The sequence below is a fragment of the Etheostoma spectabile genome, chromosome 6, assembly GCF_008692095.1.
Source record: "Etheostoma spectabile isolate EspeVRDwgs_2016 chromosome 6, UIUC_Espe_1.0, whole genome shotgun sequence".
NCBI lineage: Eukaryota > Metazoa > Chordata > Actinopteri > Perciformes > Percidae > Etheostoma > Etheostoma spectabile.
This window is the reverse complement of record NC_045738.1, coordinates 16,208,573-16,230,945: the sequence shown is the minus strand read 5'-3', so window position 1 is coordinate 16,230,945 and position 22,373 is coordinate 16,208,573. Positions and strand designations below refer to the sequence as shown.

The window sequence follows — 22,373 nt, the reverse complement described above, 5'->3', positions numbered from 1 at the left end:
CTTTGGTTGAAAAAAAAAAAAAAAACATTGAGACTTGTTTTGCCGAATTTTGGGTGAACCAGCCCTTTAAATACCGTGCAAAGACAAAAGATGCCACAAAACACTAGCCTGGAAATCCAGACCCAAATCTGAACAATTAAGGGTCTGACACGGACTTATGAAAATGGCCCAACTCGAGGTGCAGCCCCAAGCGTAAATTTGAAAATCTCACTGCACGCAATCGGATAACGCTACAACCAATCACGACACATGGGGTGACGTATCCATACGCTTGGCTACCAGCGGAGCCAACTGGTAGATTAAACTGTTGTCATCGGTTTAGCTGGCCTCTGGCCCGCCTATTTCAGATACACCGATGTGATTGGTGCAGCTTGCCTCTGGGCCGCCTACATCAGATACACCAATGTGATTGGTGCAGCTCGACTTTAAGGGTATAGTTAATGAGCAGTATTACTCATTGTAGGAGTGACTCGCTGAGCAAATTCAAAATGTGCTCTTGAGAACTTCTGATTTCCGGGGTAATAAGACACGGCATTGACATTCAAAATGCTGCTTTGATTTGACTTGAAATTCCCCATTTGATGATGGGTTATTATTCACAACATAAACAGTATTTGTGCTTGTGAGCTTTTGGTATCAATTTAGCATACATATGCAATCTTTGGTCACAAACCCCTTTAAACATCTTAAAATAGGGCTGCTCTTCTAAATTACTATGGCTCTAACAACATTCATTTCTATATTTACAAAATTCTCATCTGACAGCAGCAATAAGTGAGCCACATTTGTTTAAACCAACAGGGGCCATGTGTGTCAGTTGTCTTGATGAAACTACCTGACTTCTCCACATTTCTAAAACCTGAATATCAGCAATAAAAACATTTTTTAATAATGTCTCAGACCAAAGCCTGGCAAGATACATACAAAACAGACTTGTATGTATCTTTATATGACCTTTTGTCTTTTTCCTTCTATAAGGATGACAAGGTTTTTTAATGAGCGAATCAAAAAGAACTCCAGCTGTGATGAGTTCATCCAAAGCTCCCTGTTAAAGTTTGGATAAAAAAAAGAAAGAAAGAAGTAAAATACCTAAATTAAGAAATCTTCAATGTGTTAATTAGATGTTTTTGATGATGAAGACAGAAAAAAAAAAAAGATTTCTTTTGAACATGCAAAATGTCTGGGAAGTTTAATTACAGCACGTTTAGATGAGTTGAAAGATAAAAAAAATTCCCAAGTTTCTGCTTTTAACAGTGAAGTCTTCTGGCTTATTTTTCCCATGGGAGGTGTGTGCAGCTGCAGCCCTGCTGGCGTTGCCACAGTCCAACCTTCCTCCCCGCAGCCGGCTGGCTCCCCAGTCTGGATGACAAGTCTGTCACGGTGAGGCAAGTACCACTTAAGCCCACAGAGGGGCAGTGTTGGGTTGACTGGGGGGGGGGTGCATCTGCAGTAAACAACAGTTCCTCTGTGGGACTAGATGCCAGTCTGCAGCTTTGCTTATCAAAGAAGAGCGTAAAGGTTTGCTCTGTCTTTGCGAGCACAGGCCTAAAAATCCTCCCCAGAGTGAGGGGGAGGGAAACTTGCTCTGCTGCTGTGACTGTCACTGAGGTGCTCTCCTGGGGGAGGGGGGACGGCGACAGCGCAGGTCGTAGTGTCCCGGATGTGGCTGTTCACGGGAGGTCGTAGTGGCTCTGGGGGTCCTCATGTGGAGCGTGACCGAGGAACCTCTACGTTCGGGGGCGGGGGGATGGACACATTGAGATAAACAGAAGCATGAGAGTATGTCATTTTTTTGGTTTTAGTTGGAGTGAAAATGTTGACTGAAATGATCACATTTTCATGTTTTAACTATTTTGATTATGTGTCTTCCTGGTACTGCGGTACCCTGCAGTACACAGGTGTATACAGTACACCTGTGTACTGCATGGTAATAGTATTGAGACTTTTTTGAACTTCAGGGTGGCACAGAGCACATATTTCTTTTTCTAGTCCAATCTTGACCCAGACTCGACTGGTCTTGAGATTGGAAACCCAAAGCCTCCACAATAGCCTTCTAACTATATGATTTAGGATCTTTTTAAGAAGTTTTGTACTAAAGATCTCCATTTTTAAATCCTATTTTGGCGCTGGCTTGCCACACATACCTCATTTCCTGTACCTCACTTCCTTTCCTCCCCTGTCTTCCCCACTGATTGGATTTGGTTTCCACCCGAATTACCTCATTGAGTTCACCTAGTCACTCTTTTTTTTTTTTAAGACTGCACTCCCCTTTAGTCATCTTTTTACACCTTCACATGGGCCTGGTAAGACGAGTCTTTTCCTTAGCACTTTATTTCTTGATCACATGTCTGATATTTGAATGACAGCTTTATTTATCCAATTACTTTATGATGAACATGTCAGAATATTGACTTTGTTAAGTTCTCCTTTGTTTCTTCCTAGATTCACCCACCCTTGTGTGTCTGTTATGTTATCAATTATCATTTTCCTCACTCCTTTTTGGAAAATCTTCATTGAATGGACTGAACTTCTCTGGCTCACTCATTCATTTTGCCCGATGCCCTGTGAATTGGGTGTGGTTATGCTCAGATATTTATTACCAATTTTAAGTAATAAATTCAGTGAACCAATCATAGAAAAATGTACGACTCCCTTCACTTGTGCCATGCAACAAAACCACTGCTCCCGCTTAATCTGTCTCTTTCTGAGTCAACTCCTCTTTAATATCCAGCCTTATGTTGCCTAGCTATCTAGCTTTTTATTTCTTTGTGCCATCATGCGTGTGTGTGCTGTCCCCTGGTGTCCCTGCATATCCATCGGATGTCTGACTCACAAAAGCTCTAACAAAGGATTTATTATAGAAGGAATTTACTAATTGTATCCTATAGTAAAAGTAGTACAAAATGTGGGCGTTGAAGGAAAAGAAAGTTCTGCTTAAAGCAAATACTTTTGTAAAAACAAGTGAATTGTCTGCTCAACACAGATGGTACAAAACACTGAAATGTATACATTATTGTACATAAACGTAATGAATGTATAAATACAACTTATCCTTCAATCTGCTACATTAGTGTGAGTTTATTACTACAGACTTTGTACCCTTTATTTATTGACAGGCAAAGCTGTTGTAAAATGTTTCTCTATCATTAACCATAGTCGTTTGCTTCTAATAGAGTGAGAGTAAATCACATTTATGGTGGAAAGTGCCATTTTTCTCAATTTTCCTCACTCATGTTACTCCAAACTACGGGTGTTAATCTATTTCAGTGGAGGAAAACTGATATTGAGGCTTTGCCTCATAACCTGCAACATAATTTATTAGTCAGACTTTATGTTGATGTATGACTGGTGTCTACAATAAAACGCAGGACTAATAAAAGCACATCTTCTTTCTGGTTGTTGTATTATCATGCTCTGCCTTCAGGAAGTCCTGTTCTATTGTTTGATCGGGAGCCTAAAAGAAACTTCAGGTTATCATTTAGTATTGAAGTCTGAAAAGGGGTTGAAAAATGGGTGCAGTCTTAATTTTTGATTGGAGGATGGATGATGGATTTTTGTATTGAAGTTACGTTCTAATTGACCTGACAGGGATTAGATCTGAAACAAGTAGTCTATTGGTTGATCGGTCAATTGATTAGTTTCAATTACAAACTGCTTGAAAAGCATGTCTTAAAATAATAATAATCACTAAAAACAAGTATCAACCAACTGTTTTGTGAAAAAGTCAAACTCAGCATGTTGCTGAATGAGGTCAAAGTGCTCACCTCTGCGTAGGGTGGCGGTGTTGAACGGCGGCGGGCTGATCTCGGTGTACGCTCGCTCTCTGGGCACGGCTGACTTCATCTCCATGTAGCTGCTCTCTGGGTGGCAGAAGGGCAAGCCCGGCAGGTCTTTGATGGTAGCATAAGGATTCTCGCTATTCAGAGAGCTGCTGCTCACCGCCACTGCGTCCTTCAGCTCTGTCACCACACAGGACGCAAAGAGGAAGTCAAAACACATCAGAGGACATGTGGGGAGTCCGAAACATGTGGCAGAGCAGCAGGATCGAGGTCAGTGAGTCTTTAGTCTGTACGCCACAATCTGTGGGTGCACTACGAAGAACAAAATTGCTTCAATCGTACTTTGAAACATTTGTGGCTAATTTTCATGCAATCTTTGCATTAATGCCCCTACAGTTTTAGCTAGAATCCTCTTTTTTGATGTAGTTTTGGTATTTCTACTTCTGTCGCAAAGGTATTGCAAAGAGAGCGAGAAAGAGAAAAAGGCTGAAAATAAGGTGAACTACCTTTGCTGTAATATTTTCCGAGGCTGGCGCTGTAGCTGTAGCTCCGATCGATTCCAAAAGCTCCTGTAAACATAACAAATCTGGCACCTTCATTCATTTATGGCAAACTAATCAAAAGCGGATAATCTGCTTTTGTTTTCATAGTTTCATATCAAATGTCCATTGACTACAATAATTTTCTGTCCAACAATGTGATGGTTGATAAACTTTGGTGTGTGTGCGAAAGAACTTTCTCCTCAGCAGTGTCTCTCTCGGCCCTGAATTGTCAGTGCTGTAATTTTTATAACAGCTGTGGTATTAAAGGCTGTTTTCTATACAGGTATTGTTTTTTTACACTGATAGCTGATATTTTCAACAGGTGCTCAATGTCTTTAATGATTATTGTATTGTTAAAGACAAACCATTTCTATATCTTCCCCCTGAATGATTTTTCTGTTCTGGTGCAAAACCTTTGACTATTATTGGACATTAAGCTTTCCACTAACCCCCAGAATAAGGGACTACTTTGAATTATGTTGCCAGGTAATATCAGCAGTACATGGGAGGTTTTACAGATAATTATGTAGCTGTGGTCAGGAAACCAACTCATTAGCTTGGAAATGTTAATCCACTCATTTTATTTTTTTTTCTCTACTGCTGCAGTTCCATCTGCATAAGTGTCTCCTAAAATGGATTAAGTAAGTGATCCTGAATGTGAATAACCTAGTGGCGAGTCACCCTGACGGACCTGAGTCTTTGCGAGGCCCGTGGTGTTTCCAGTCTGCAGGTAGGGTGGCGTTGCTCTCAACCCCAAACAGGCCCCGTCTCTCCCTCTCCATGTTTTTCACACTGCAGAACAGCTGGTTATTGGTGTTCTGTATGACAGAATAATAAAGCAGAAGTCATCAATGCAAAGGAAATCTACCAAGTTAAATGTATGCTTTTGACATAAAAACTAAAGCGTTGTGACTTACTGGGTCAACATTTTATGATTTTATGGCCCTGAAAACACGACCAGCTGCTGTTGGCTGGATGAATTACACATTTCTCGCGGTGCTGCACTACAGTTGCTATGGGGTCTGAAAACTGCCTAAAGTATCGGATCACTGCGCTGATGTAACAGAGGTGACATTCACCTTGATGGTGCGGTCGTGGTTGTTGGGGAGGTGTGGCAGCGGAGGCCTGTTCTGGATCAGTGTGTGGTAGCTGGGGTTGGAGTAGTAGTGGTGATAACTGTGAGGAACATCTGTAGGCCAAAACAAACACATGGAATCACGTCTGCTGCAATTAAATTACCTCAAGGTCAATAAAATGCATCACTGTGGAACACTTATTACAAAAAAAACAGTGACATACTACTAAAACTACATTATGACCAAGAACAGCTATAACATATACAAACTATATAAACTGATAGGGCCAAAGAAGTCACATGTTCCAAAATCAGACAAAAAGTTTATGTAGTAGAATAGCTTTCTCTTCTTCACTTCCCCATTAATCATCTAATGAATCCTCTTATCTTGTGACCCTTTGCGAGTTTGGTAACCACCACTAGCCACACATCGACCAGAAATAACTAATTATACCAGTCACAGGGCCCAATTTTCTGCAAAACAAGTACATATAGTTGATAATACCGCTGTACTTTTCCTTCAGTAAGATTTAAACAAGAATTTTATTTTCACATTGTTGTGTTGGTACTTTTACTTAGGGAAAGCATCTCAGTACTTCCTCCACCACTGTACTAATAAGGTATATGACATTGAAATAAACCTGGAACTGCGTATTCAGAGTTGACTGTGCGGCTGGTGGAGAAGGACACGGTCGGCGTGTTGTTCTGTTTGTCCTTCTGCCTGCGGCGGTAGAGCAGCAGCAGAGCCAGCAGCAAGACCACCAGGATGACGAGGACGACGATGCCGCTAATGGCTCCCCACGACTCCCTCTCACCAGGAGGAAGGGGGACCATAACGCTCCACGACTGCTCAGACGAGTCTGTCAAACAGAAAGTGGAAAGAGAAATCAAGTACAGCAACTAAAGTAATTTTCAACCTGTGAGATGGAAAGAGGACAGCCATAGAAGCCGCTGACATGGAATATCATCAACTACTTTTTAAGAAAAAATATTTTTTAAAACCTGTTTGTATCTATACCTTGTTTACAGTCTTCTGCTTCACTTTCACACACACAGTCTCCAGTATACCGGTCACAGACGAGGTTGGTTGGACAAGAGCAGGTCTGAGTGCAGAACGGACCAAAACGGCCTGGACTGCAGGCTGGAAAACACAAGGTACATGTCATGTTCACACATTAATGCTCCACTTGTTTGGTCATATTTTCCATAGTCTATATCCTTGACATTCCACTTTCAGGATTCCTCCTTTTCCACCAGAAAATCTGCCTGATCTTACTCATTTAGGCCAGATATTCGTTGCCTTGGGCTACTTTTGTGCTGGCATTTTAAACTCTGGTCGGTGTGTGAGGACTATGGTTAACATTTTGTCAGATCTCTGCAGGGTAAATCCAGACAGCTAGCTAGACTATCTCTCCAATCTGACTTCTCTGTTGCATGACTTAAAAAAAAATTTTAAGTTCCAAGTTTCTTCCGAGCCTATTTTACAAGGCCAGCTCAGCTTAGTACAATTAGATTTGTTCCTTAATATTTTATTCCATTTCATCTGGGTTTTTCTTTTTCATATAGGATAGTAACCTGAATATCTTTGGGGTTTGGACTGTTGGTCAAATATACCAAGCAATATGTGGGAAAAAATGACGGGAATTTTATTGAATTTGTTGTTGACTATACATATTTTAAGCAAAACAATTAACAGGGCCTGCATGACAACTCTCAATATTTTGGTGACAACAGATGCTTTTGCACCCATAATACCAGTACGTTAATAATTCTAAAGACCCCTCCTGGATGTGATGTTGTGATTGATGGACCAAACAGCTGTATTCCTCTCTCAGCAGTCACATTTCATGTTCATCTTTTCATGTCTGAATTTTCTAGTTGCTGCTGTATGATGTTGTACTCACGTATGGAGCAGTCAGAAGCAGTCCAGCCAGGCAAACATTCACAGTGACCGTCCCGGTGGTCGCATGTGGAGTTGTTGGCACAGTTAACACACACTTCAGAGCACTGTTTGCCATAATATCCAGCTGGACACACTGTAAAACACACAATGTCATATATAACATTACCTGCGCTGGATCATTTTGATATGAATGTAGGAGATTTTTGTAACATCTTTGCTATGTGCTTATGTATTAAATGACTTTGGATGATTTGCACGTGTGGATGATTAATGGTGTCATTGCCAACATTGATCACAGTTGGGTCCAGTGTATCCAGGTAGGCAATCACACTCTCGTGTAACATGGTGGCAGCGGTACGACTGGCCACAGAATGGGCACGACATGCTGCACAGGTCCCCATACTTACCAGCTTTGCATTCTGGGAGGCAAAGCAACAAAGAGTGAGCCAAGCCAGATGTTACACTGTCAATCCAGTACACTTCTGGTCTTGATCGGATTTTTGCTGGCTGACAACAACACTCACTGTTTTGACAGGTGTCTCCCCAGTAGCCTGGACGACACACACACACTCCAGTTTCCCTCAAGCATGTGTCACTGTTGGGGCAATGCTTCAAACAGGACTGGTTACAGTGGCGCCCCCACAGGTCCTTTGAACATGGCTCGTTACAGCGAGTACCTTGAGGGGAAAAAGATGGAGAGAGGATGAAAGAAGCAGTGCAAGCCCACTCTTACTGTGTTATAAGAAGTATTCCTATCCAAGTTGAATTGGCAGTACCTCGATGGAGATATACTCCATCCAAGTAAAAGTCCTGCATAGCATTGCGTAAGTTTGATTTCCTTCCATCCACAAAGACACTGGTTTACACTCATTTTAGAGCTGTATGAAAAGTCCGCAAAGGTCGTCATTTGTTTTTCCATTATAATCCGAAGAAATACAACATTACAATTTTAAAAAGAAGGTACTTAAAATTTTATTTCTATAATACTAGTACTTTATAAAATAGGATGCATTGTTAGAAAGTAAAATATCTAGGTTGAGCTAAGTTAAAATTAATTCCACCTTAAACTATAACAGTAAGATTATACTTTAATGGGTCAGTATTAATAAAAAGAAAATACAATAATACAACACTTGAGGGTAATTCATTTCTGGATAAGCTGTTTGTACTACTGTCACTTAAGTCAGATTTTGGATGCAGGACTTTTACTTAGGTAAAGGATCTGAATACTTCAACACTATATGTGATGATAATAACATTTACATGAAGAAAAGAAAAATAAACAAGCTGTTTGTATTGTGATGTATTGCCTATGGTATACAGCTTTTAAAATGAAAAGCTGCAGGGAGATCGGAAAAATGTATAGCAAATGGTTTTAGTAATGTAAAGTGTGGGTGATTTACATTAATGAGGAAAAATAAATAGCATCCCTGGTGGTCTTTTAGTTCAGAGAACAGCACAATAAGAATCAAAGTGAAACAAAGTGGTTTAAAACCTGTGGGTCATTTAGGTCTGTTGGACCAGACTTATCTGTGGTACCAAAGCCAAGCTGGCAGCGACACCAAGAGGACATCATCACTTACCCGACCAACCTGGCAGACAGTGGCATTTCCCGGTGGTAGCTTGGCAGCCGTCATCATGAACACAATCACACCTCTTCAGGCAGCCTGGCCCAAACGTGCCCATCTGCACATGTGAGCAAATGCCAACGGGCAAAGAATTGTCAGGGGAATCTCTTCAACGTTAGGCCAGCTCAGTCAGAGTCAAAATACTACACTGGCAATGTCTTGTTGTATAGACAGCCTGGTGGGTTGGCATGGCAGAGACAGGAGGCGCATACATCCAAAACACAGATTAAAGCATACTGGGGGGGCTGGACAACGTTTCTACAGACAGTCCAATCAGAACTGACATGTTCCGTACAGTTTAATTATCCCTCTTATGATTTGTGTATTAGTCTTATCTTATCAAAGATAGTGGTTCATTTGTCTACTCCTCAGCTTGACATGGAATAAACATATAGTGCATTTGTCTTATCTTCTACAGTTAGTATTATTTCACAAAGTGGCATGTGTTTTCATGCAATGCTCTGGCTTGATTCCAAAACATTTTCTGTTGCTTTAGGAAACCAACAGAGAAGAAGGGTTCACACGTCCAAACTGATCTTTCATTCACCAAATTTTTACTTTGCATCTCCCTTTATTTCAGATTTTTTCAACTTTTATTTTATTCTATTTCAGTTAATGTACAGTATGTTATTTTACTATGGATGTAAAGTATATTTATTTGTTCCTGTGTATAGCAATTGTCTCTTATTTTAGCTACCTTTTTTCATTTAGATAATTGTCTGTATTAGTGGCTGTTTGCATAATTCAAAGATCACTGACTAGAGTCTAGAGTATACCTACCTTTTCACTTAATGAAGTGGTGGTATAATCTATATGTAGATTATGAAATATGTATTTTTTTGTATTCAAGGTTACTTTTATTGTCTCCTAAAAGAGAACACTGTCTTTGATTAAAGAAATCGCTACATAAAAACAAGTCAGAAAAAGACACTTTTTTTGTTGAGATTATCTGATGCCCACCTCTGTACCGCTTCATTAACAAAAGTAGGTGAAGCTATAAAGCCTCATATCCGGGCATTTACCTGGCACGGTTGGTCACAGTGCACCCCCTGCCAGCCGGCTGTGCATGTGCAGGATCCATCTGCAGGATTACATTTTGCCCCGTTGGCGCATTGGCAGGTGGCGTTGCATCCTGGGCCCCAGGTTCCCTGAGAGCAGGGGGTGGAACAGTCCGGCCCACGCCAGCCTGCAGACACACAAAGGGCCGACAGCCATGTTTCACAGAATGTTATTTCCCCATTTTTGCTCCAGTCATGCATTCATGAGTCTGTCAATAGGTCAAGCATCGACTGTCAGGCAATCAAACATTTCACAATCATAACATTTCTGTGTAAATATTTGTTTACCCTCCTTGCAGAAGCAAGTCCCGTCAACTGGTGAGCAGTCGATAAAGTTTTCACAGGAGCACTCCAGAGTGCAGTTCTTGCCATAGGTGCCACTTTTGCATTGACTCTCACAGTGAACCCCCTGCAATAATAAATAATATTAACTTTGATAATAAACCATGGGAGGCAGATGACATGTGACATAACCATACAATAACAATAGGTCATTAGAGAACTACCCGCACAGAAATGAGTTAGAAAATATAAAAAATTCACAAACTAAATTCATTAATTCATCAATTGATTACTAACTTAATCATTCTAAACTGCAACACTCACCGTATACCCAGGGGCACACTGGCATTGTCCTGTGGCGCTATCACACACCCCACCATTCACACACAAACACGGCTCCAGGCAACCATGACCATAGAAACCGTGAGCGCAGGTCTCGTTACAAAACAGTCCTGCCCACCCTGGCTGGCATGTGCATTCTCCTTTCATTGGATGGCAGCTGGTCAATGAGATGGAAGTAAATATGGTGGAGTACAAAGAAACAGTTAGAAAGTTCTGACTCTGCCAAATATCCCACTTTCTTCCCTCATGTTTTATTATTATTAATATAATTAGGATGTGTGTATTTACTTCTACCACGTATTTGTATTGATACAGTCATTTCTAACAGGCTGGTTGAAAGAAAAAAAAAACGTTTTAGCTGCTGGAGCCAGTGAACCTGAAGACAGTTAGCTGAGCTAGTTAGCAAATATGCACACCCACACAGGTGTTTTCACTTATTCTGGTTAATTAGTTGCCCCACCTCCACAGGTGCAACAGGAGTACGTGGGAGATGTCAATCAAGCACAGTCTGCACACGCTCACACAGTCCTGAGGTCTAATCAGGTAACATTTAAATATCTGTGTTAGGTGTGTAGGGCCTGTAATGACCACATAACGAGTGGAGCCACGCAACCTCAGTAAAGCATTATGCTAGTGATAACAGTTAGGACCTATAATTGTAAGAGCAAAGCTAGCTACTTAATATTCCTAGCAGCGTCTACTCTGCTAATTAATTCTACAAGACGAAGAAGAGCTAGCTACAATACTATGAAGGCTGACTTGTGAGTGACCAACTGAAAAGAACTACTGCTAATGTTAGCCCTTAGCTAACCTGTGCTACATTTAAACAAACAAGCCTTCAATAATACGGAGGAATACAAATACTTTTGACCAGTTTCCCCCCCATATCAGGTTGCTAATATTAGCCCTGTCCAGCACAAGGAAAACCACTCAAACTCCAGTTGCTTTACGGACACCGGTGGCAGCAACCAGTTCATTAAGCCCACCAGCATGAGGTGTTGAGGAGGAAAAAATATTAAGGTAAGCATTGTGAAGGTAAGATTTGCTTTATTATAAGTACTTTAATGCTATGCTTCAAGTGTACATGGGGAAAAGGCTTGAGGTCTGAATTCACCTTCAGCACAAATCTGAAACAACGTTACACCGAGTTACCAACCGCTGAGAGCTGAATGAGCTAGCTAACGTCTAGTAATTGGGCTTCCAGTGACTAGCTAATTTGTGCAAAATTGTGTCTTTGGCTATGCTCGCTGAGGTTTTGCTCAACCAAAGTTAAGTTATTTCTGCCTCCAGAGTAGCACTGTCTCAGAGAAATGTTTATTTAGCTTAAATCCCCTCTTCTCCTGAAACATCCACTCACCTGAGTGTGTGTTTGTCCTGGCAGAGACACGTGCGTTCACAGTGCATGCCGTATTTACCGGGATCACACATCCTGTCTCTGCAGTGTGAACCAATGAAGCCTGGCTCACACAGGCAACCTCCATCGATGTTGTAGCAGCGTGCGCCGTTAGCACAGTCACACACACTTTTACAGTCTTGACCATAAGTGCCTGCAGCACACTCCTCATTACACCTAAAGGGCAGTAACAAGTTTAGGTTATATTGATACACAGAAGAGCTGGACAAAATGGAATTGATGCAGTAGTCGTTAATTTGCACAAACCAAATCTAAACTTTCATTTTGCATTGATGTTTGCTGGTCATGATGTTAAACAAGGCTGTATCTGCTGAAAATGTCATGTTTTAAGGAAAATTTGGATCATGCAACAAGGCAGCCTTGCTTGCCTCATTAGGGGAATTATTGTAAAGATTGACAAAGAATGTTATGGCATTTACTCCCTAACTGGTACGTTTTGGGACCTATTGGTGAGAATTTGCTATAGACGAAATACACACGGGGATACACTGCTAACCGCAAATTGTTTAACCATTTATCCAGCTAGTCCTGCTTAATTAGCACGTTACTGTATTGTGTGAACAGTTAACTTTATTTGATATTGTGTGTGGCATTTTCTTTCACAGGGTGCAAATGTTTAAACAAGTTCCTTCCCGAGATTATTTTGCAGGCCCACACTCGCTGTGTCCAGAGCTTAGCGTTTCCTAAAATGATCATTGGTTTAAAGAAATGCAAACAAATCCCCTGACTGTTTTATTCTCATCCAAGAATGTGTGGACTAGTCAGACCTTCCTGTGCAGTGTTGTGGAGATAGGTCTGACATTGCCAGACCTAACTGACTAGAGATCATGCAGTCTGACATTAGTAACTTCATGCTCATGTTAACCAACCCAGCTGGGCTGTGATACTTTAATACCAAAGGACATTAATTGTTTAAGGAAGACAAAATACAAGCTTTCACTTACAGTCTTAGAAAGTTTTGTGTTTTGGTTCTTCAAAAAAAAGCTGATCCTGGAGTTAAATGGACCTATAGGAAGGCCTCATGCACATGAACAGTCAAAAGCAGTGACATAAAACACTTCAACATACACACCTGTTACCAGTAAAACCTTTAGCACACTGGCACTGTCCAGATTCAGGGTCACATTTGCCTCTGTTGTGGCACACACACTCCTGAGCACAGTTTTGTCCAAACCTTCCCTCCGAACATCGCTCTGTGCAAAATGCACCCTAATGAGAATAACATAGCCACTTTAGAATTTATGCAGTTACTCAGAAAATAATGGTCTAGTTTGCTTTCTGATGGAATCACAATCGTGTCTCTTCTCATGCATGTCTTCCAAAGACAAATAAACTTTCAAGAGGACATAAGTGGAAAACCTTGCATCTGCATGTCTCCAGACAGATAACATGTTGGCTTGTAAATATCCCAAGAAATAACTGGACTGGTCGTCCAAAGTTTGGAGCCAGTTGAAAAATTACACACAAGGCTAATTCAAAATATGGCAATTTCCACGGATAACATAAAGGTTTGTGTCAGTGCAAGTTTAACTTGAAAACCTACCGTCCAGCCAGGTGGGCAATCGCAGATCCCTTTGCCTTTACAAATGCCACCATTCTGGCAGGAGCATCGTGCCTGGCATTTCCTATGACACGCCTTCTCACAGCTGGGGGCAGAGAATGGAGTTGATACTTAATGAACCACTTTAGTCAAAACACTCCATGTGTCCTGGGACATTCCTGAGGACTTAATTAAATATTTAGTTCTACAGTCAAACAAAAACTGAGTTTTTAAATTTAGTTATTCAAGCATCTGCACAGTGGTGTACTGTACTTAAAGGGTGATTACTTTTTTTTTCTTTTTTTCTTTTCAACCCTATTTTTCTGTTTTTGTGACTGATGCGAATAACCATCTCTGACACTGGTCCAGTATTTAGCAAGATCGCTGCAGTTGGCAGTGGCAAAACGAGCTACAATGTAAGTTAACAGGGCAATTGTCCAGCTTGTATTTACCTTCACAAAAGTGATTGTTTTACCACTCATCGGCTCAGATTAATATTCTAAGTGTCCGACAACATTGTGGAAAGGATTTCTAAGAAGTACAACCTTTGTGTTAAATAGTAAGATCCTTTTTTTTTTTTTAAACATTGAAAAGTCCTTAAAATTGCATTCCCCAAACCCACCAGACTCCATGTAAATAAACAGTAATTTTAGCATTGTAAAAATACACTTCAGTCAACAGAAACAAAATAAAACTATGAAAAGTACTTTTAGTTTCTTCCCACTTTTCAGTTTTTCAAAAAACTTACCAATTTAGATGTGAAAATAGGTTGGCTCTATACACGCTAAAAGTATTGCTTTTTTTTAAAATAGTCTGGTGGGTTTCACGCTAGCAACTTCAGAGCTGTTTTTGGTTAAACAGGAATGTCTCAAAGAGGTTTTAAAGGTCTATCTCTGAAGAGATCTTTTGTCAGATACTTAGAATATTACTCTGAGCCTGTCAGTGGAAAAAGAGCACTTTTGTGAAGGTAAGTACAAGCTGGACAATTGACATATTAACTTGCATTGTTTCACCGCTGCCAACTGCAGAAATCTCGTCTAATGTTTGAATGCATGACTAACTTGTAGCAGAAAAGTAAAATGAGTACCTTTTGAACATTTGAAAATCTTGTTACTCTAGAGAAGTTGAAAGCACACATAATTATCTTATACACAGCATTTAACAGTTAATGTTAACTCATATTGTCCTTCACTGCTCTGAAGATGTAAACAATAAAAAGAAAACAGTAGCTTTCTGATTGCAATAAAAGTTGGCATTTCAACAGCTTTGTGGAAATCAGCAGCAGAGTTGGAATGTGTCTTTGACCAATCAGATTACTTAGCTGGAACTGCCTGTTGTACAATTCAATGTGGGAACATTATATTTTCTTATACACCCTTCATGTGAAATAATATGGACAGACTTCAAATATACACCACTCATTTATCCCATAATTATTGTTACCAAGACCACATTCCTATTTAGCTCAAAAGTGTAGTGTTACATGGCAAAAGTGTGTGTGTGTGTGTGTGTGTGTGGGGTGTGTGTGTGTGTGTGTGTTGTTGTGTGTGTTGGTGTGTGTGTGGTGGTGTGTGTGTGTGTGTGTGTGTGTGTGTGTGTGTGTGTGTGTGTGTGTGTGTGTGTGGTGTGTGTGTGTGTGTGTGTGTGTGTGTGTGTGTGTGTGTGTGTGTGTGTGTGTGTGTGTGTGTGTGTGTGTGTGTGTGTGTGTGTGTGTGTGTGTGTGTGTGTGTGTGTGTGTGTGTGTGTGTGTGTGTGTGTGTGTGTGTGTGTGTGTGTGTGTGTTGTGTGTGTGTGTGTGTGCCAAGTGTTATAAAGTGATGAATGAAATATCTCCTAAATTAAATAGTTAACTGAACATACTCTTACAAATGGCTCAGGTAATGAACAGGGTAAACATACCTGCTATACATTAGAACATCAGTTACATTAGCTGTGTTTGAAACACTGTTCCCTAGCATGGAAATTGCACTATATAGTGCGTTTGCCATTTCGTAGTGGTGTTTGAATTTCATTCACTATAGCAGAAATCCCCACGAAAACTGAACGGGAAACAAATGGAGTGGAATTTTGTTTCTAATCAGTGGAAATGTAACATGCAACATATATATTTTACAATGTACCTGGGTGCTTGATTTGTTTCAGGAACGTATTAGAAGTATTTGTTTATGATGCTGAGCGCACCTGCCTCCATCAAACAAAGGGTGCATCTCCTAATGGTGTGTGTGTGTGTGTGTGTGTGGCCATTGTTAGCATGATGATGTTAGCATTTAGCTCAAAACGCCGCTGTACAGCTGCACATTGCACTCTTAATCCTGCTGACAGATAATGTTTGTAAAACTAGTTCTTCAAATTGCTAGAACAGACCATGTAAATGTTGAAAGTGAACAATGTTTGTTTCTGTCTCTTTACAAAATCAATATAGCATTTTGCAGTGACTCTCCTGATATGCAAGGCTTCCTTTAATATTTATTTTTTGTTCACTTACAAAGTCCCAGTGAATCCGTCCCGACATAAGCACTCTCCGGTTGCTTTATCACAGGATCCTCCGGTCCCACACTTGCACTTCTGTAGACAGCCCTTTCCGAAGGTGCCTGCTGGACAGAACTCCTCGCAGTAGCGGCCTATGAACCCTGGAGGACACTGACACGTCCCCTTGACGGGATCGCAGAGAGCTCCGTTCTCACACTTGCACTGCTGACTGCAGACTGGCCCCCAGTGTTTGTCATCACAGGCTGAAAGGTAACAGGACAAACTTGTGTATTGATTATGTTGTTTAGCCAAGATATTGAAGCACACCTCCAATTTTTCTGGTTTATTCATGCAAAATTGTGATGAATGAAATGAACTGTGACTTTTGTTTTGTGGGATTGGCTTTGTTTTTTTTGTTTAATCTTAATCTCCAAATTTGGCATGCAGTATTTAATGATACGGTTTATGTTAAATACAAAATTAACGACTACATGGGAAAAATGGATCCATTTGAAATCAAACACTACTTTCGTATACGTCTTTGGCTCACTTTTTAAAATATTTACCCAGAAAAAGTTGGGTTGTTTTTAATATTACCACTAATGCAGTTACAACATTTTCACCAGGGAGGGTCTCACTTTCATTGCCCACATTTTCCAAAGATTTAAGCCAGTCAGCTTCCAGTAATACGCCTCATACTCTAAACATTAAGTCTAACCTACTCTACAATGCTGGAAAAGAAATAAAAACATTGAAGTAAAATAAGATTACTCATGATTATTGTAACTTGCATATGTTGCACGTATGATCATTTTGTGTCGGTCTTATTTTTTTCCTCATTCAATTTTCCTCCCATACACTGTGGTGTAGCCTACACTCAGTTACATATGATGTAATGAAAAACAAACAGAAACAAATCTGATTAAATTGAACAACACCGATGAATAACAGAAGAAAAACAAGAAAGGAAGAGTGCTTGGGGATGACAAAGTACTGACTCTTTCACATGTTACTGTGGATCTCCCTAATGCTTCCACATTCAAATCTCCCCCTTTAGCCCTGGAGTGTTATATTACCAAAAAATACTTTCAAATTAGCAGGGAGATTTACATGGGGCTCACAAGACGGACGAGTTTTAAATGGTTCATTTTACAGAAGCCTGACGATTGACTGCAGAGGGGTTAGCGTGCAGCGGAGATTCACACAAGGTTTGGATTTCAATACATGATGAAGAGATCTCAGTCCACTGGGTTGCGTTATGAGAACACAGATTGGTCATGGATGCATTCTTTAAATTTCTCATCAATACCTTTAAACTGTCTTGGACATTGAACATCATTGAGAAAAGTTGATATCCAATAGCACTGACGTAACACTTGGATGGGTGTCAGTTATCTTCTCACAAGCTAAAACAATTCCAACGATTTCACACTGAACTCTCTGAATCATCTTTATGTGAGCAGCAGACATTTATCAAGGCCCGAGCTAAACGTCCATGTTCCAAGTATCCCCCCCTCTACCTTTGCCTCAGCTGCACATGTGCCCTGCCACAGCTTTGGAAAATACAAGGACTGATTTAACAATAATTACAGAGGTACAGCCAAATTTGGTCTGGAGCAACGCGCGCAGCCAAGGGCTGTAGTGTTTATTGCACTAACGCAGAGCAGGACCCGTGCCTCTTTTTTGTTTTAAATGAATCATACCTTCACTTTTTCTTTGTAGGCATTGGAAAAGGGTTCTGCTGGAGTGCGAGTCACGTTGACAAATGAGAAACTCAGCTGGACCAGCAATTATGTTTACAAAGACATTCTCCAGGACAGCTGGGGAGATTTACTAAAGGGTCTGCAGAACTGTCTGCATAAGATCTGTGAGGCTGATGCATCCAGACAGTTGCTGAACCAATGGGTTAAATTTACCAGGTTGGATGTGTGATTTTTTTTAAAAAAAAATTTTTTTTAAGCAGCCAGCTGGCAAAGTCCAAGCCTTCAGTGACTAAAACTCTTCCCATGTGAGTGTTTATCTGCATGTAAACATACATCTTCAAGTGCAAGGCTTTCTCTAACAGTTTTTGTTTACCTTGATCAAATACACTTATCTTAGCTTAATGATTGATTCATTCGAACGACAAGCACTGATCAAGCAAAAATTGCCAGATGAAAGGCCAATTTTAAGCGTTTGCATCTGTCCATGATAGTTAAATGACCTACAGAATGTTTATTTATCACAGTGACAACACAAAACACTGACAACAGATTCACAGAACTCGTGCTCGGTTCTTGATCTCAATAATGAATACAATTCCAAAATTATAAAAGATTAAGTTAACGGTATAGTATATGTAATATTTTAATCTGTTTATTGGTCCTGAATGGGGAAATTACAATTTACACTCTGTGTCCATACTTTGTTATCACACAGTCCTGAACTACATACACGCTCAGGATCTGTACATGCACTAATGGAGAGATGTCAGAGTGAGTGGGCTGCCAGCCAATCCAGCGCCCTGAGCGGTTGGGGGGGGTATGGTGCCTTGCTCAAGAGCACCTGGCAGTGCCCAGGAGGTGAAGTGGCATCTCTCCAGCCACCAATCCAGACTGTACTTTTTGGTCCATACAGGGATTTGAACCAGTGACCCTCCGGTTCCCAACCCAGCTCTCTACAGACTGAGCTGCTGCTACCACATACATGAATATCCACTGATTGACACAATTCAGAACTGGCATCTCTTGACCGTCTTTTATTAGGAATGGACACTGATGTGATGGGAAAATTCTTCCTTTTCCCCTGGGAATTGTCCAAGAGGAATTTTTTTTTTTTTGCTTGCCTACAAAGTCCACAAAATGGATAATACATTTTCTTTTATTTAAAGACGCCTTTCTTGGCACTCCAGGACGCCGCACAGGGAATTCATAAATTAAGAACCGCAAAACAAATACTATACAACAGCAAAACAAATATTATACAACAGAAAAACAAATACTGACCAGCCCCCACTGCTCATTTTTGATTTCAGTCCCTCTATCAAAATCTGCCTTCAGACTAGGTTTGCGTACAGCGTTAAATTCTTTGACATACTCATGATATTTTGTAGCTGCTACTAATGAGCCACATTCCTGCTTGTCTCTTAACTCAATCATTGACTTTACCACCACATTTCCATTTTTCATTCCACATCTCCTCTCTTTTTGTTAAGGGTGGAATGTAACTAAGTACAATACTGTACTCATTGTGAGATATTTTGCTGATTTTAATCCAGCTGTCATTTTTGTGTGAGCAATGTGTTTAGATGAGTTTTTGGCTTCCCTTGGTAGCGCCAGTGCACGGATCTCCCAGTGAAGCAAAGCAGTAGAGGTTGTAAAGCATTGTGGCGGTCCTCCGAGATCTCTGCAGACCTCAGCTGCTCTTTTTCTCCGTGCACTGGCGCCATGGAGGGAAGCCAAACCCTGTTCATCTAAACAATGTGCCCACACAGTTTCCTTTTAAATACAAATTTAAAAAAGGTGTCCGTACAAATACGTTACCTTACTTAAGTAGACATTTTGTGTATCTATATTTTACTGGAGTAATTATTTTACAACAGACTTTTCATGCAATTATCTGTATTTTCTACTCCTTACATTTTAAAAATGGCTCGTTACTCCTATTTTAGTTCGGCTTTTTTTCATTTCTGCTGGTCATCCTGCTTGTCATTCAAAAAAACACAACCGAAAACCTATCCGGATAAATCGCGCCATCCGGATGGAGTACATTTTATTGTGGTTGGATGAGAAGTATGAACATATCATTGAGACACTCTTTTGGTTTGTACGAGATCCATTGCACCTGCACATGAAACAAATCACGTCAAACCCCAGCAAGGAAATAGCATACGCATGTAGCCTAGCACAAAGATGTCTGTGGCAGAGACTCGAACTCAAGCAAAATGTCCCAAGCCAGGAAGACCAGCCAACCCTTCTACATCCCTGGCCGCACCTGGAAGATTTTTTTTAGAAATTGTTGGCTGCAAAAACAACTCCTTTCAAATGGGCTGCAAGCTCTGCGCACCCAATTTCCACAAGCTAATTATTTCCAAAACTTGCCATAGTTCTGAAACCTGGGGCTTCATGTAAAAAAGACTGCGCAGCTTTCATACCAGAAGATGGCGTATGGCCAGAACTTAAAGTACCTATGCACAGAAATATTCACATGTATAAACCTTTCCTTTATACATCACAATCAACGTGAAATTGCGCGCACGCAACCTCCCTCCTTCATAAATAAATATGGAAATTACCATAAATTTGGCCCCACACGTCATTCTTTATCCAATCACAATAGGTTATCCCGCTGCAGATGGGAAAGGAAAAAAAAAATTCTTGTGCTGTTTGGAGGTGCTGAAATCTAGCCAATAGTGGCAGCGCCACACCAAATACAGAACATTAATCTCAGTGTCAGTCCAAATTACGCACAATAGGCAGTTTGATCTCACTGATGTAATGCCATTTATTTTCTAAATGTTAGTAGACTCGGTGAAACTGAGTCCAGCGTGTGGGAGACCCGACTCAGAGGAGGAGAGGTTAGTGAGGCCAGCGTCTCCACGGCAGGTGACAGTGCACACAGATCAGCTGCGCCATGCATGGATGAACTAATGCAATAGTAATTAGGACTACAGTATCAGATATGTGCAAGACAGTCAAGACGGCCTAGTGTTTGGTGGCACGAGTACACCTGGTTCACTTACATAGCCTCATTAATGTGTAATTGAGTGAGTTTGCCTACCCGACACAGGGTTTGTTCCTTGGGAGATGGACTTGTGCGTCCCGGCCCTGTACGCCATGGACGTCTGAGCCTCCAAAACTACAGACTCAGATTCTATTGCATTTTCCTGTGCTAATCTTTTTGTTGCACAGTGAGTAAGACATTTCATATTTTCTAAGTGGATTTTCATTCATTTTTCCGCCTCACAGAGGTTAAGTAGCCTGCGAATTAAACCGTTAATAATGTGAAATATTATCCACATAAATGAAACTTATGTGACGTCACAGACGTATGCCAGTAGGTGAAGAGGAAACGTTATTTTGTAATGTTTGGTGATTTACGGCAATTTTTAGTTAGAATTCGGCACGTTACAGAGCCAGAAAAGATTTTGCGGACGGCCTTCACATTCTCACGACTGCTCAACAGTTTGTATGACGGCCCGCACATTCTCACGTCAAGTTTATTTTTTTATACATCACAAAGTGTCCAAAAACCAGCGTACGCAATCTTTTTGTGCATATGCAACGTTTATACGAGGCCCCAGTACTTTTACACTTGAGTAAAAAGCTTGAGTTGATACTTCAACTTCTACAGAAGTCATTTTGAACCCTAGTATCTATACTTCTATCCGAGCAATGAATGTCAATACTTTTGACACCTCTGGGTACTTTAATTTACAAGTTATGCTACTTTGTACTTCCACTAAACTACACCTCGGGAGTTAAATATTGTATTTGTTTTCTTCACTACTTTTGTCTGACAGCTTTAATAACTTTTCAGATTAACTTTTAATACCCTTAGTAAAAATCATGCATCTCCAAATATCATGATTTTTACAATGTTTCTGATAAATTGAAGGATGAAGTGTTAATTTATTTGATGAGAAAATTCTCTTACTTCTCAAGCTAAATTAACTCTAAAAAGCCTCTTGGCTTGATGTATTGTCTAAGCTGCAAACAGAACTGTTTTTAATGAATAAGTGACTTTTTAGAGACATGGTCTCGCAGGACAGCGACGCTGCAAACATGATTTTATACAATATGATGCATTTCTGTAGATTAAACTACCCAACGGTATATAAAGTAGTTAAATTAACATAACATTACACATCTACAGCTGTAAAATGCAGCAGTAATATTAATCCAGAAACATAATGTATCATATAAAACACTGACGGGGAACATTTTACTGCACATCTTTCATGTATAGAATGAAGAGGATTGAGTGTACTTTGCCTTCTTTTTTCTCCGTATTCATGGACAAACCGTACTAAGTGTTTAGTAAAAAAAATACAGTCCCCTCTCCTTTTTCCCATACTTAGATAGCTCAACACACAGGCATCCAGGAAGTGTCAGGGGCTCATTCTGCCAAAAAAACTCCATTATAGGAAAATACAGTGGAGCCAAGGCTGAAGAGAGGAGGAGAAGGAGTGGAAGAAGAGAAAATAGAGTGAAAGCAAAAAGAATATTGAAGAGGAGGGGGGAGTGTAAGGAGAGTCGGAGAGAACTGGGCCATGCAAGAGAGAGTGGGGTAACATTTTCCATTTCCCCTTCCCATCATCCCCCTGTCAAGGCATCAACCACCACACGTTAAAGCTAATTCCT

General features: G+C 40.5%; 1 protein-coding gene across 2 annotated transcripts in view; it reads right to left on the bottom strand.

The window, feature by feature from the left end:
• Positions 1 to 609: 609 nt before the first annotated feature.
• pear1 (platelet endothelial aggregation receptor 1) overlaps positions 610 to 22,373 on the bottom strand; it is a 49,132-nt gene continuing 27,368 nt past the window's right edge. Inside the window, exons 6-23 of one of the 2 annotated variants that reach the window (XM_032519516.1) lie at positions 16,049 to 16,295; positions 13,567 to 13,669; positions 13,096 to 13,232; positions 11,967 to 12,179; positions 10,592 to 10,766; positions 10,274 to 10,394; positions 9,950 to 10,113; positions 8,883 to 8,985; positions 7,824 to 7,976; positions 7,587 to 7,718; positions 7,301 to 7,432; positions 6,415 to 6,537; positions 6,038 to 6,256; positions 5,401 to 5,510; positions 5,013 to 5,139; positions 4,286 to 4,348; positions 3,766 to 3,959; positions 610 to 1,735 (exon numbers count right to left, since the gene is read on the bottom strand). In XM_032519516.1, the coding sequence (XP_032375407.1) occupies positions 1,601 to 1,735; positions 3,766 to 3,959; positions 4,286 to 4,348; positions 5,013 to 5,139; positions 5,401 to 5,510; positions 6,038 to 6,256; positions 6,415 to 6,537; positions 7,301 to 7,432; positions 7,587 to 7,718; positions 7,824 to 7,976; positions 8,883 to 8,985; positions 9,950 to 10,113; positions 10,274 to 10,394; positions 10,592 to 10,766; positions 11,967 to 12,179; positions 13,096 to 13,232; positions 13,567 to 13,669; positions 16,049 to 16,295 (2,651 nt within the window). In that variant the 3' untranslated portion in view covers positions 610 to 1,600. The remainder of the gene's footprint in view (positions 1,736 to 3,765; positions 3,960 to 4,285; positions 4,349 to 5,012; positions 5,140 to 5,400; positions 5,511 to 6,037; positions 6,257 to 6,414; positions 6,538 to 7,300; positions 7,433 to 7,586; positions 7,719 to 7,823; positions 7,977 to 8,882; positions 8,986 to 9,949; positions 10,114 to 10,273; positions 10,395 to 10,591; positions 10,767 to 11,966; positions 12,180 to 13,095; positions 13,233 to 13,566; positions 13,670 to 16,048; positions 16,296 to 22,373) is intronic. The other variant, XM_032519517.1, reaches the window with a different exon arrangement.